The 12,500-nt window shown below is 39.3% G+C and overlaps 3 protein-coding genes across 5 annotated transcripts in view; 1 reads left to right on the forward strand and 2 right to left on the reverse strand.

Moving 5' to 3' along the window:
- Positions 1–6,702, reverse strand: part of LOC105250017 (transcriptional activator protein Pur-beta) — a 19,013-nt gene extending 12,311 nt beyond the window's left edge. The window contains exons 1-2 of one of the 3 annotated variants that reach the window (XM_025408573.1): positions 5,875–6,702; positions 2,923–2,973 (exon numbers count right to left, since the gene is read on the reverse strand). In XM_025408573.1, coding sequence (XP_025264358.1) covers positions 2,923–2,973; positions 5,875–5,911 — 88 coding nt within the window. In that variant the 5' untranslated portion in view covers positions 5,912–6,702. Of the gene's footprint in view, positions 1–259; positions 615–2,922; positions 2,974–4,832; positions 4,852–5,874 lie in introns of those variants that run through there. The other 2 variants (XM_025408574.1, XM_011255869.3) reach the window with 2 other exon arrangements.
- A 1,152-nt stretch (positions 6,703–7,854) lies between these two features.
- On the forward strand, positions 7,855–9,222 carry LOC105250011 (U1 small nuclear ribonucleoprotein A). The gene is made up of 3 exons (XM_011255857.3): positions 7,855–7,862; positions 8,053–8,294; positions 8,458–9,222. Exons 2-3 carry the CDS (start codon positions 8,058–8,060, stop codon positions 8,914–8,916), a joined length of 696 nt encoding a protein of 231 aa, XP_011254159.1. The 5' UTR covers positions 7,855–7,862; positions 8,053–8,057; the 3' UTR covers positions 8,917–9,222.
- A 910-nt stretch (positions 9,223–10,132) lies between these two features.
- LOC105250001 overlaps positions 10,133–12,500 on the reverse strand; it is a 3,167-nt gene continuing 799 nt past the window's right edge. Inside the window, exons 2-3 of the mRNA XM_011255845.3 lie at positions 11,109–11,345; positions 10,133–11,016 (exon numbers count right to left, since the gene is read on the reverse strand). Coding sequence (XP_011254147.2) covers positions 10,802–11,016; positions 11,109–11,345 — 452 coding nt within the window. The 3' untranslated portion in view covers positions 10,133–10,801. The remainder of the gene's footprint in view (positions 11,017–11,108; positions 11,346–12,500) is intronic.

Genomic DNA, 12,500 nt, shown 5'->3' on the forward strand with positions numbered 1-12,500 from the left:
TATATTTACAATACATTTCAAACATATAATTCACAATTTAAACCAATGAATTATTATCGATTGCTTATGATTAAAGAGGCAATTTTTTTCTTTAATTTCTCGTGTCTCAATAAAATTCCATAAAATTTCCTGATTTTTCCAGATAGAGTAAAAAAATCTCTGAGAATTTCAGTTCCTCGTATTTTTTCAGGGAATAGATATCCTGTTTTCAGAAAAAAATCTATCCCTTTCGCGAAGTATATTTAAGCAAGACAAATACCTTCCGGATACCAATGCTGTATCCTCTCCATAGTGTCGCCCCAGTTTTTCGAATTCTCGTGAACGTCATTCGGCGATTCCACGATCTTTTCCATTGTCGAACGATTTGGCGCGAAATCGATCTCGATTTAAGAGCGTTTCCCCGGATGCTCGCGAGCGCCACTTTCTACACCGCACTTGAATAATTTCCGTCTCGCGGAATATGCAAAAATATCGTAGCTGTTCTCAAGATAAACGTATGCTTCTCGCCTCCAGCACTCTGCATGCTTTCGGTAAAACGTTCGCGTGTACATGTACGTAAACTATAGTTGACTTTGTTTAGAAATTGCGTCGCATATAAGCCCAAAGAGAACAGAATTATATATGCATATAATAAAAAGGATTAAGTTTTGCGAAATATTTTTCTCTATTAAACTTCCCAGTATATTGACACAGGCTTCTCTTTACTTTTCAACGATTCAAGTTTCACGCGAATCCCGTTCAATCAAGTATCAATATATTGTAATCAAAGCAAGCGAGATACGGATATACGATTTTATGGAAAAATTGCAATTTTCCCACGGAAAAAAGATGAGGCGATCAATGACCGGAGCTTTTGATATAAATCTCGCATCATCATCCTGTATACGATCATAGATAATAATAGCGATGCGAGATTATTTTTAACGAAAGACCGCAGAGTTCTCGATACCAGGCTTATCACCATCCTCTCCACATCCACACAGATCGACAGGAACTGTATCGTACATAACTAGCCGACTCGATTCAAAGTTAGCGGGACATCGCGTTTCGCAGACTGTTCCGCACACTCGCGAGAAACCCGGGAACGGTTTTCCCGGCAAAATTCCGGCGAATTCATTCCTCGATATCAGGCGATATAAAATATACACTCTTGTCTTCGATATTCGCCAAATTTTTGATATTTTCTTCGCACTTTCTCTCTAGCGCGTCAAACGCTTCAAGTTGCAATGAGGAGAAGCAGATTGAAGATATCGTAGCGCGAGACGAGAGCTTTACCCGACGATCGTTGCGTCTCCATGGTCACGACTAAGCGTGGAGATTGCTTTGGCGCGCGCAATTAACAACCGGATCTAAAATACTTAAGGAAATGTACCGGTCGTGTCGTAAGTAAAATTGAAAATCGGACGCGTTTTCGCACGCTTGACGTTTTCAACGGCGTCGACGATTCTCGGACGACTTTTGCCACGCTTCGGAATGGCGCGCCACGAGGAAAGATCTCTCGTGAAAGTGTTCGCGGAAACGGATACGCGGCGTGCACTGAGAACGATGAGGAAAAAGCGCCGGCATGCCCGGTATAGTCATCGTGCAATGACACATCGAGCCGTTTCGCACGTGGGGAGGGGGAGAGAGGAAAAAGGAAAGGGGGGGAGGGGAGCGCGGGCCAGATGATTCGTCGGCGTCGCTGTCATGTATCTTCCGGCGAAAATCGTTGACGAAAACTGACTCGCCAGCGATTAACGAGACGAAAATGGTCGGCGATGACGACGTACATCCGTCGAACGTGAAATCGTAACGCGAATGACGTGCCGGTCATTCATGGAGCTCGCCGTCATGCCAATGGTATGCGCGAACCATGGTGGCGACGAGCCAATCCGCGACCGTCCAAGCGCCGGCTCTCACGAGCGATACGCCGCCACGTGACTCCGCGTTTTAAATCACGGCGCGCGGCGGCTGAGAGGCGATCTCTCCCCACTACCGTCCGCGCGCCTACCGACGACATGGCGCGTGACGTCACGACCAGCTGACTGCGCTCTAGTATCGGCGCCCCATTGCCGCGCGTCTCACCGCGTCGCGTCGCATCGCGTCGCGTCGCGTCGCGTCGCGTCGCGTCGCCTTGCGTCGCCTTGCGTCCCGCTTCCGGCCGCCGCACTCTGTCCGCTTCGTATTAAAGTCTGCAAAAATTTGTCTCTCAGCTTCGTCTTTCTCTCCCCCACCTGTTCTATTCTGCTCCGTCTTTCGAGGAGACGGACGCGGGCAAGTGAGATTATCGAATCATTATGGCGACGACATTCGCATTAAGTAATGTACCCGTCCGTCATCGAGTATAATCTGAGAAAAATATTCTCGGACCACAAACAAATTGAAAGATGATACGCCAAAAATAGGATCCGTGTATCTGATTATGCATCTCAATTGTAATTGAATTGTATGTAATTGATTGCATCGATTGGTATCATTTAATGTTACTTTAAAATTACTTTTTTCAATGTACATGAGTTATAATTTCTAGAGTTATCGATGATTTTTTTTATTCAGAAAGAAATTCTTTTTGATTAGTTTACTAAATCATTAAGAAAATAGATTCGACAGTTTTAAATTTAATTTATATTCACATGTAAAATATGTATGTATAATTTTTTTTTTAATTCCATATTCTTTCTTAAACTTGTCGCAAATTTTACATGTATTGAAATATAAAATAAGATAAATTGATATAATTGATGTAGTTCATTAATGAAACTAGTGAATAAAACTCGTACTTACGTAATATTAAAGAAAAATATTGAATTTAATCGCGAATGAAATATTATAGTATAACTTAATTATACTATAACATTTCATTCGATTAAGTTCGACATTTCCTAAATATTACGTAAATACGCATCGCTCCTAATCACTTTAATTACTCGGTAAAATACTCACCGGGATCAAAGTCAGCACCTCCAGTATCCATGCCGCCTGGGTTCCCATATTCTAGTAAGACAAAAATGTAATTAATTAACAGATAATACCATAACATCAGTTATAGTGCTTACAGCTGCTGCTTATAACTGATTAAATCATACAGATTGTTTTAAAAAAGCCATTGCCACTAGCGAGACTTTATACTTCATGAAATACAGTATAACGAAAAATAGATAAATCGGAACTTTGCTCTTTCGACTGCCACATTCTTTTGGAATTTAATCGATCGAAATATTTATTGTAAAATTTAATTATTAATAATTTTGGTCGTTTCATTGTGAAAATCAAAATCTCCCTGTTGGCGCATACTCTATGAATATAATTAAAACGTGCAATTTTTTTGTAATGTAATTATATTCACGCGAAATAAGAATGGCGCGCTCTGATCGCAAAATTATTGCTTTCAAAGTGCAAATGCAGCGAATGTCGTTGTAATAAAATACAAGCGATACACAATTATAATGTTCATTGTAATAAAATATGAATAAATTTTCAGCCCATATAATCTCGAAGCAGCACATGGAATAGAATTACACAGTTTGTAAGGCCAGTTAGGTTAACAACGATATTTCGCCACAATTTACAGAAACACGATAGTTATTAATATTGATTTCTCGTTGTATACTAGGTTACATAATTTCGGAGAGTTTTAACGATACAGACATACAGGAACATGTATCTCCTGCTAACCCACATTTATTCTTGATAAAAAAAACACGAGTTTTATTAATCTCCTTGTGCTTTATACACAATCTCTAGAACTTTATCTTTTCGTTTCGAGAGAGAGGCCAGAAAATACGTAACACATTCGCATTCTATTTTTAAACGCCTTATACGTTCATTAGCGAAATATTACAAGCTAAAATCTAGACAAATTATCTCCGTGTGTGTCTGCGGTCTCGAGATCCAAATATTCTACTCCTTCATCGATATTAATTTCCGGTTAAACGCGAAACTTTTTCCGCAAACGTTATCGAGATTTTTGCGAGCGTCCCGTGCCAGGACACGAATAATTCTCGCTCTAGCTTCGAGAAGCGTCAAGTCTAATTTAATCGGTGAGAAACGAGACGGAGGAAGGACGGAGAAAGAGAGTTGTCAATGTCGCGCGACACGAGGTGCGAAAGAAAGAGGTTAGGAGCGAACAAGGTGCGCGCGGGAAAAGAAGGAGAACGAGAGAGAGAAAAAGCTTCGTTAAATCTGTCGGACACGCGAGAGGAGGGCTACTCAATCTACCTATCTATCTATCTATCTATATTCAGGCACATTTTTCGTCGTGGCCGTTTGATTTCGAGATTAAAAGCCGCCGTGTTACGCGATACACAAGAAAGAGAGAGAGAAAGAATGACAGAGGGGAAGATGGAGGAGGGGAAACGAGGGATCGCTCGTGTATGTGAATACGTGTGAAATTTATATGGCTTGGTTTCCGTAGTTTACGTGCGTATATATTTAGATAGATAGATAGATAGATAGATGGATAGATAGATAGATAGATAGATAGATAGATAGATAGATAGATCGATCGATAGACGGATGGATGGATGGACGGATGGATGGATGGGTGGACGGATGGATGGATGGATGGATGGATGGATGGATGGATGGATGGATGGATGGATGGATGGATGGATGGATGGATGGATGGATGGATGGACGGATGGATGGATGGATGGACGGATGGATGGATGGACGGATGGATGGATGGATGGATGGATGGATGGATGGATGGACGGATGGACGGATGGATGGATGGACGAATGGATGAATGGATGGATGGATGGATGGATGGATGGATGGATGAATGGATAGACGGATGGATGGATGGATGGATGGATGGATGAATAGATGTAGAGATCAAAGCTAAATATTACATCACACTTTCTCGCGACCGAGGCGATTCCATCGTTTCCACTCGCGCGACAAGCTCCGAAAAGAAAAAGGAGCGAGAGGAAAAAAGACGAGCGCCGCATAGAAAGAGAACCGGCATTGCGACGCACGGCAACGTCGGAAGTTGCGAATATTCGACTCGCGAGAGGCAGAGATGGAGATATACATATACATACATACATACATACATATATACATACATATATATATATACATACATACATACATACATACATACATACATATATATATATATATATATATATATATATATATATAGAGAGAGAGAGAGAGAGAGAGAGAGAGAGAGAGAGAGAGAAAGACATGCGGTGTAAAGGAGAGCAAGAGTTGGGAAAGAAAGGGAAGGCGGGCAAAGGAGCAAGAGAGCGAAGCATGGAGGAGGGAATGAGAGAGGATATCTATCCTCTCTCGACCGACATGCACCCGGCCATCTTGAATCCTGGGTGCCGTTGAAAAATAGCGATTCTCCTCGACGAAGAGAACCAGGATCGCTGAAAGCTCTGCGACGACGCGGCCATTGTGCATGCAAGAGGTGTCATTTCGGCGCGCGTCGGACATTCTCTCGCGATAGGATACCATTCCCGGGATCCGGGCGAGCGACCGCCTGGACGGCGGGATGGAGGCGGAGAAGGAGAGAGGGGGGTAGGAAATTCGTCGCGTTCTCGGTCTTCGAAGGCGGGCGCGGGCGCGGGCACGGGCGCGGGCGCTCGTCCTCCGAGTTTTAACGCGCGCACAGATACACGCCACGCTGCACAAAAAGCATCCGAGGAGAGGGATATCACGACGAGGGAAAGAGAAAGAGAGAAAAAAAAGATGTCGGTTAGCGATGTGATCCGTACACGTTTCGTCCGTTTGACACGCGACGCCGTCAGGGTATAGCGACTGAGCGACCGCGAGACCGATGAAGAGAGAGAGAGAGAGGGGGGGAGGGCAGGTAGAGACGGAGACACGGTAACACACAGAGAGAGAGAATGATCAGGCGCCTTTCGCTCCGGCTGTTCTTACTTTGCGGCTGATCGTCCAAGCTCTCCCGGTCGGACATTGCGCTTCTCGCGGCAGCACGCTCCTCTTCTTTCGGTTGTTAAACTTCCACGCGTCGTCGTCCCTTGACGTCTTCTCAGCGGCGGGCCCCCCCGGCGATCGGAGAGCGCGAGAAAAGGAGAGATAGAGATAGAGAGAAAGGGAGAGACACAGACAGAATGTACACGAACGAGGATAGAGAGAAAGAGAAGGAGATCCCTCTCGACGCACTAACTGCTCCTCGTGGAGGCGCGCGCGAGATCCCGACCGACGAGTAGACGTCGACGTCGTTCGATCTATCTCCTCCTTCGGAGCCACCAAGCACGAGCCGGGCCACAAGACGAGCTTCGAGCTTCGACCACACAACCAACAACCCGGAGCCGTAATATATTCCTCTCTTTCGGCCGGCACGGCGCACTGCGAATTTTGCACTTCCTCCTCGGCGTTTTTCTCCTCTTCCTTTTCTCCTTTTCGTCCTTCCAACACACTCACGGCCCCGACCGCCGACCGACCCACCGACCGACCGACCGACCGAACGACCGTCCGTCCGTCGTCCGTCCACGGCACACCAGTCGTCACCACCACCACCACCGCACGCGCTCTCGCCTAGCTCGCTCACTCGCGCTCACGCTCGGTCTCGGTCTCGGTCTCTAACGCCGACACACACCGCCGACTCTTCCGCACGCTCGCGCTGCTTCCCGACTTGCGCTCGCACTCGCTCGCACGCTCGTTCGCTCGCTCGTCTTTCGCTCCTTCGCCTTCTCTCCGATCCTCCCGCCCTCTCCGCGCGCGCAATCACTGAGAGGGAGGAAGCGAGATGGATGGCGAGAGAGAGAGAGAGAGAGGGAGAGGGAGATGTGTAGCGAGTGTTGCAACGCGCGCGCGTGTGGTGCGTAAGAGCGCTACCACAGCTCCATCAGAGTGATGCATGCATGCACGTGCGCATATGCATCTACACGTACGCAACCGCATCGGTCACTCGCAGCTTTACCGAGCGCGCGATGCGCGTATCAAATGTGTATGTGCATGCTTGTACAACTGTCGAAGTCCGCTCGTGTGCACGTCCCATCTTCCCATTTCCCTGTAATTCGATTGTCTATCCTTTTCATGCTGGCAAGCTCGCCATATGATGGCTTTCCACGGCTCTTGAGATGTATGGTGGCGATGCGATATGTCGATTATTAGTCTGTATCGTCGCGTATCGAATTCTCGTACGTAATCTCGAGAAACGTTGCGATCATTGGCCGCATTCGGCGGACTCAATCGTTAAGTAGCAATCGAACATGATTGGTTTCTCCTTTCAGGTCCGACCAATCAGCGTTGAATTACTAGGAAAATCTAGTAATGTTGCCCAACTGTTGAATGCGGTCGTTGCACACGGAGAGAGCCTTCTAACGAGAACCACACTAAACACACTGTCGTACGATTGGCTGTCAAATAGAGAAATTTTCCAAACTTTAAAAGTTTTCTATTCGAGAACCACGTGCGTGGCAAGGTCTACCTATGTTTCTCTTCAAGGAAAGTTTCTATAGATAGCGCGATTGGACACAACCACTCATATCGATATCTTGAGTAACTAATAACGTTTTCGACTGCTCGGGATAATTTACTGGACGTTATTGACCAATCACAGTCATTCTTCTGAATAATATTTAGTTACATTCTTCAGAAGAATGACTGTGATCAAATAGATAAGTATCCAATTGAAATCACTCGGAAAAAAGTTGCAGGCTTGGTTGCGGTTGAAATTGACCAATCAGAGCTAAGTAATTTTCTCGACTCTGTGAACCAAGCTCGCAACTCGTAGTGTGATTACGGCTTTATGTTCTTCGAATTTGGAGCATCGCGTTTCATCTATTTTTACTACATCTATGTTACAAACAAACGCATAACCTTTAGTATAACGTAAATTGCGTTTATATCATTACTTTTTTAAGTCTGATCGAGAAATTAATATACAAATATTTTAACATGTAAGATCACTTATATGTGTATATTTCCTTTTTAGCTACATTTACGCTTTATTATCACTTTACAGTGTATATGTGTGTGTGTGTGTGTGTGTGTGCACATATTTTTTGTCAAGTAATTCAAACTCGGCGTGTTTTTATTTATCCTGCGCATTATTTTTGTTCACGGAAGATAATATATAACAATTTCTAGCAAAAATGGATATTCGTCCAAATAACACCATTTATATCAACAATTTAAATGAAAAAATAAAAAAGGAGGAATTAAAAAAATCACTATATGCCATCTTTTCACAATTTGGCCAAATTTTGGATATCGTGGCTTTAAAAACACTCAAGATGCGTGGACAGGCTTTTGTTATCTTCAAGGAAATAGCAAGCGCATCAAATGCTTTGAGATCTATGCAAGGATTTCCATTTTATGATAAACCAATGGTAAGAATCAGAATTCCTGCTGTATTCAGTGTTTTTTATCTATATTATGTTATTTCTGTACTTTAATAAAAATGTATAAGTTGTCGTTTAATTATATACTAGAAATCAATGTTTCTATTAAATATGTACTTAAATATGTAAAAGTAATTTTTTAATTTTGCAGAGGATACAGTATGCTAAAACTGACAGCGATGTAATAGCCAAAATGAAAGGTACCTTTGCAGAACGTCCAAAGAAACCAAAACGAATTATTCCAGCAGCAGATGAGGAAGCTAAACGTGCCAAAAAGCGTGCAAAAGAGCAAGCAAAGCATTCGCAGCAAGTTGGATATCATCCTAATGTACCTCAGCATCCAGGACTTGTCAATACGGCTGTTCCTGAACAACCACCAAATCAAATATTATTCTTAACAAATTTACCAGATGAAACAAGTGAAATGATGTTATCGATGTTATTTAACCAATTTCCAGGCTTTAAAGAAGTACGATTGGTACCTAATCGGCATGATATTGCTTTTGTCGAATTTGAAAATGAAGTTCAATCTGGAGCAGCGAAAGATGCTCTTCAAGGTTTCAAAATCACACCTTCACATGCAATGAAAATATCATTTGCAAAAAAATAAATTTGCTGGTTTTTTTCTATTGTTTGTGTGATAGAATATTGGAATGTAAGTAAAATATATAAACCAAATTGTGCATTTGTATAAAGCGAATGTATTGATAGCTATTGATGACTATTAATATGAGCTTGGATCATCTCATTCGTGATATTGTACAATGGAAAGTATTTTGTTTGGCAATGGTTATTTTGCAATCAAATTTTCAATAAGTGAATTAAACATGTATATGTGCAACAGATTCTGCCATGATAGAGACATTGCAATTATGAAAAATACATGTAAGAAGTTAAATAAATTTTTGAAATTTTGTACATGCTAATGATTGGAATATTTTTTCATTAAATATTTGTACTTCATTTGAATTAAATATATAAAATATGTATGTGAAAATAGGCAAATTATTAAAACAAAAGATATAATCATTTCTTCCTTCTTTATTCCTAATTATAATGCATTGTATTTGTAAAATAATTATTTAAAGAAATTTAATTTGGACCAATGATAATAATTTTAAAACAAGTTTCAATTTATGTAAGATGATGGTAACTTATAACACATATGTGTTGTTATTAAAAATATACATAATAAAAATTATAATTGTTGGACTTGTAAAAACAATTTATCTATTACAGCAATCTAATATTTTTAATTCATTTCTTTTGTATTTTCCATATTAATTTGATTATGATACCAAAACTTCATATATTTTATAAAAATTTATTTAAATTTTCAATTGATAATAACACGAAATAATATGACAGTATAATATATAAATTATTTAATATAATTGATTTATTTATATTATTTTACAATATCAATAAATATCACGTACATATCCATATATATTATATATAGTATGAAAAAGATCGAAATTATATGAATATATTATGATTTTTACAAGCGAGAATTGTCATATAATCTTAAGCTTAAGTTTTGAAGAAGAGAAATATCTTCAAAGAATGGAGAAATATCTCGGCGATTTATTTGTATTTTGATATTGTATATATTTTATTGCTTTATATATATCTTTTCGATGTGTGCAATAATCTTTTATTTTCTCCTTTGTAAAACTTAGACTTGCCACTTGTAAGGATAATATTTAGACTGAATTGGCACGTTGATCAAGAGTGTCGAAAATATATTTCTTTCATAAAAATATATACGTTTATAATGTTAATTGCACACATTTTCTTTTTTCTTCTCCTTCTCTCTCTCTCTCTCTCTCTCTCTCTCTCTCTCTCTCTCTCTCTCTCTCTCTTTCTTTCTTTCTGTAAGTACACGATATACAATAACAATGTATAATTTGAAAGCAAAAATGAGAAAGTATATGTGTGTACAAATATTTGTTTTTTCTTTCGACTAAAAGATGAGAGTAGCTAATTTCGTTTAAAGATATCGATAAAAAATTAGAAAAAAGCGTGATAAAATTCGCCATTCAATATGAAAGAATTATTTACGAATTCACCATGTAAATTATACTAGAGGAAATGCGCGATTTTTGTCGAAAATGGGGAGTATAGCTTATATATTATATATATATAAGCATAACGAATTTTCCGACCTCGAGTATGCACAAAATATAAATGATTTTTTTTGTCCGCGTAAATTCATATTTGATTTGTCATCATTCTTACAATGCCTGCATAGCTCAAATAGCGCGTTATTAAATATATAAATAATGATAAGTAATATATATGCGCTTATTGTCTCCATTAGTACATATGTATATGTACTAATCATTGGAAGACATTATCGGTTTTGAGTTACAATTGTGTGTGTGTGTGTGTATACATAACGAATATGTATGATATCCGATGTTGAATGATTAATATTTATTATACGGCATTTTTTTAAAAGGAATGCGCGAGAAATGGTAAGACGCGAACGGTTACGCCCAGTGATAAAAAGCAACGTGAATGAGAGCGCCGAGGAACGACAGAAGCGTATAAAATATTTCAGGAGATATAGCTGTTATGCCGTTGCAGGCATCCTTGAAACAGAGCGCGCATTGCTCCATCTTGCCCAGTTGATTGTCCCGTATTTTTTTCTCCATCGTGTTACAAGAATCAGAGCACATTCTTATGGTCACTTCTTGATTTTTGACTGTAAATAAAAGTACTTGATACCTAACATTAATTGTTCTAGAGACACCTCCACATATGCATTTCCGCAAACACACATATGCAGATACTTGCCGTTAATGATTGTTTTGGCACAAGCCATGTTCGAGGGAGTGCCATGAATATGCTGTGAAAGCGCTTCGTCAATCTCGAGAATTTTTATGATTGACTCGAGGATTTTGTGCTGCTGAACCTTCCTCTGCCACTCCACCATATTGTGACCGGTACACTCCATCGGTTGTAATGAAGTCGTTGTCAAAGAGGAATTGCAATTTCGTTCCAGTGAGGTGCACATGTAGCATTTTAGCACGTCTGCCGATAAGAAAAAAAAATACATATATATATTATAGATATAATATAATGTAATATAATATAATATAATATAATGTGTAAATGTGTGTTAAGCAAGAGTCAAACTGATCGCCTCTATCGTGCGCGCACAGGTTTTAATATTGATAAATATTATTACATTCTATCCTTTTACAGAGAAAGAAGGAGAAGATATAAATGAATTTCTGCGAGAGAAAGAAGAAAAATATACAAATAAATTTCAATTTTTTCCTCTTAATGCTTTAACAAAAAAAGAAAAAGTTTTTCTCGCACATATGAGTCTATATATGTATACAACTCCCCAATTTCTTTCAAACATGTATAACAATTTCGTTTTATTACTTTGATTTGTATGTTCTCCTAATATCAATTTGACGTCATATTAATACAAATACGTCTGTTTTGGTCAATTTGATGTTAATATGACATGTCAAATTGACATTACTTTGACTTTTGTTCTCCTAGAAAAAAAGAAGATATAAATAAATCTCAACTTCTCTCTTGATGCTTCAAAGAATGAAAAAGTTTCTCTCGTACATATGAATGTATATATACAGCTTCCTATTTTCTTTGAAACATACAATTTTTTTTATTATTTGCTTCTGAAAGAAAAGTTGTTCGACGTTTGCTCGAACAGTTTCTTTTAGATCATTAATAATTTCGGAAAAATAAAGCAAGTAAAAAGATTGAAATGAATAAAAGACATGTAAATATGTGCGTGTGTGTGTGTGTGTGCGCGCGCGCGCGCAAACGTATTTCTATATACTATCATGTTGTAGTTGTTATTATTTAGGTCGCAAAGTGGCGAAGTGGCGCCAAAACGTCGCGACATTTTATCCCTTAACTATACATATGTGTATAGGGCAATGTACATACAGTTTTCTTCCTCGTACGCGCAATCTTTCTTTCTTTCTCCTATGATTTTTCGTCAAATAGGAGAACAAAGAAAAAAATGACATTAATAGATAAACAAATAAAATTGTTAAGTATGTAATCTATAAATGCATTGATTTGCGTGTATTTAATAATAAAAAATATAATTTGAATAGAATTAGTAGAATTAATATTTCTTTTATACATATATGTTATATGTGTTTTCTTTTTTTTATGTAAACGAATATTTTGGATATTTCAAAT

Source organism: Camponotus floridanus, unplaced genomic scaffold, assembly GCF_003227725.1.
Source record: "Camponotus floridanus strain SB8 unplaced genomic scaffold, Cflo_v7.5 scaffold218, whole genome shotgun sequence".
Lineage (NCBI taxonomy): Eukaryota > Metazoa > Arthropoda > Insecta > Hymenoptera > Formicidae > Camponotus > Camponotus floridanus.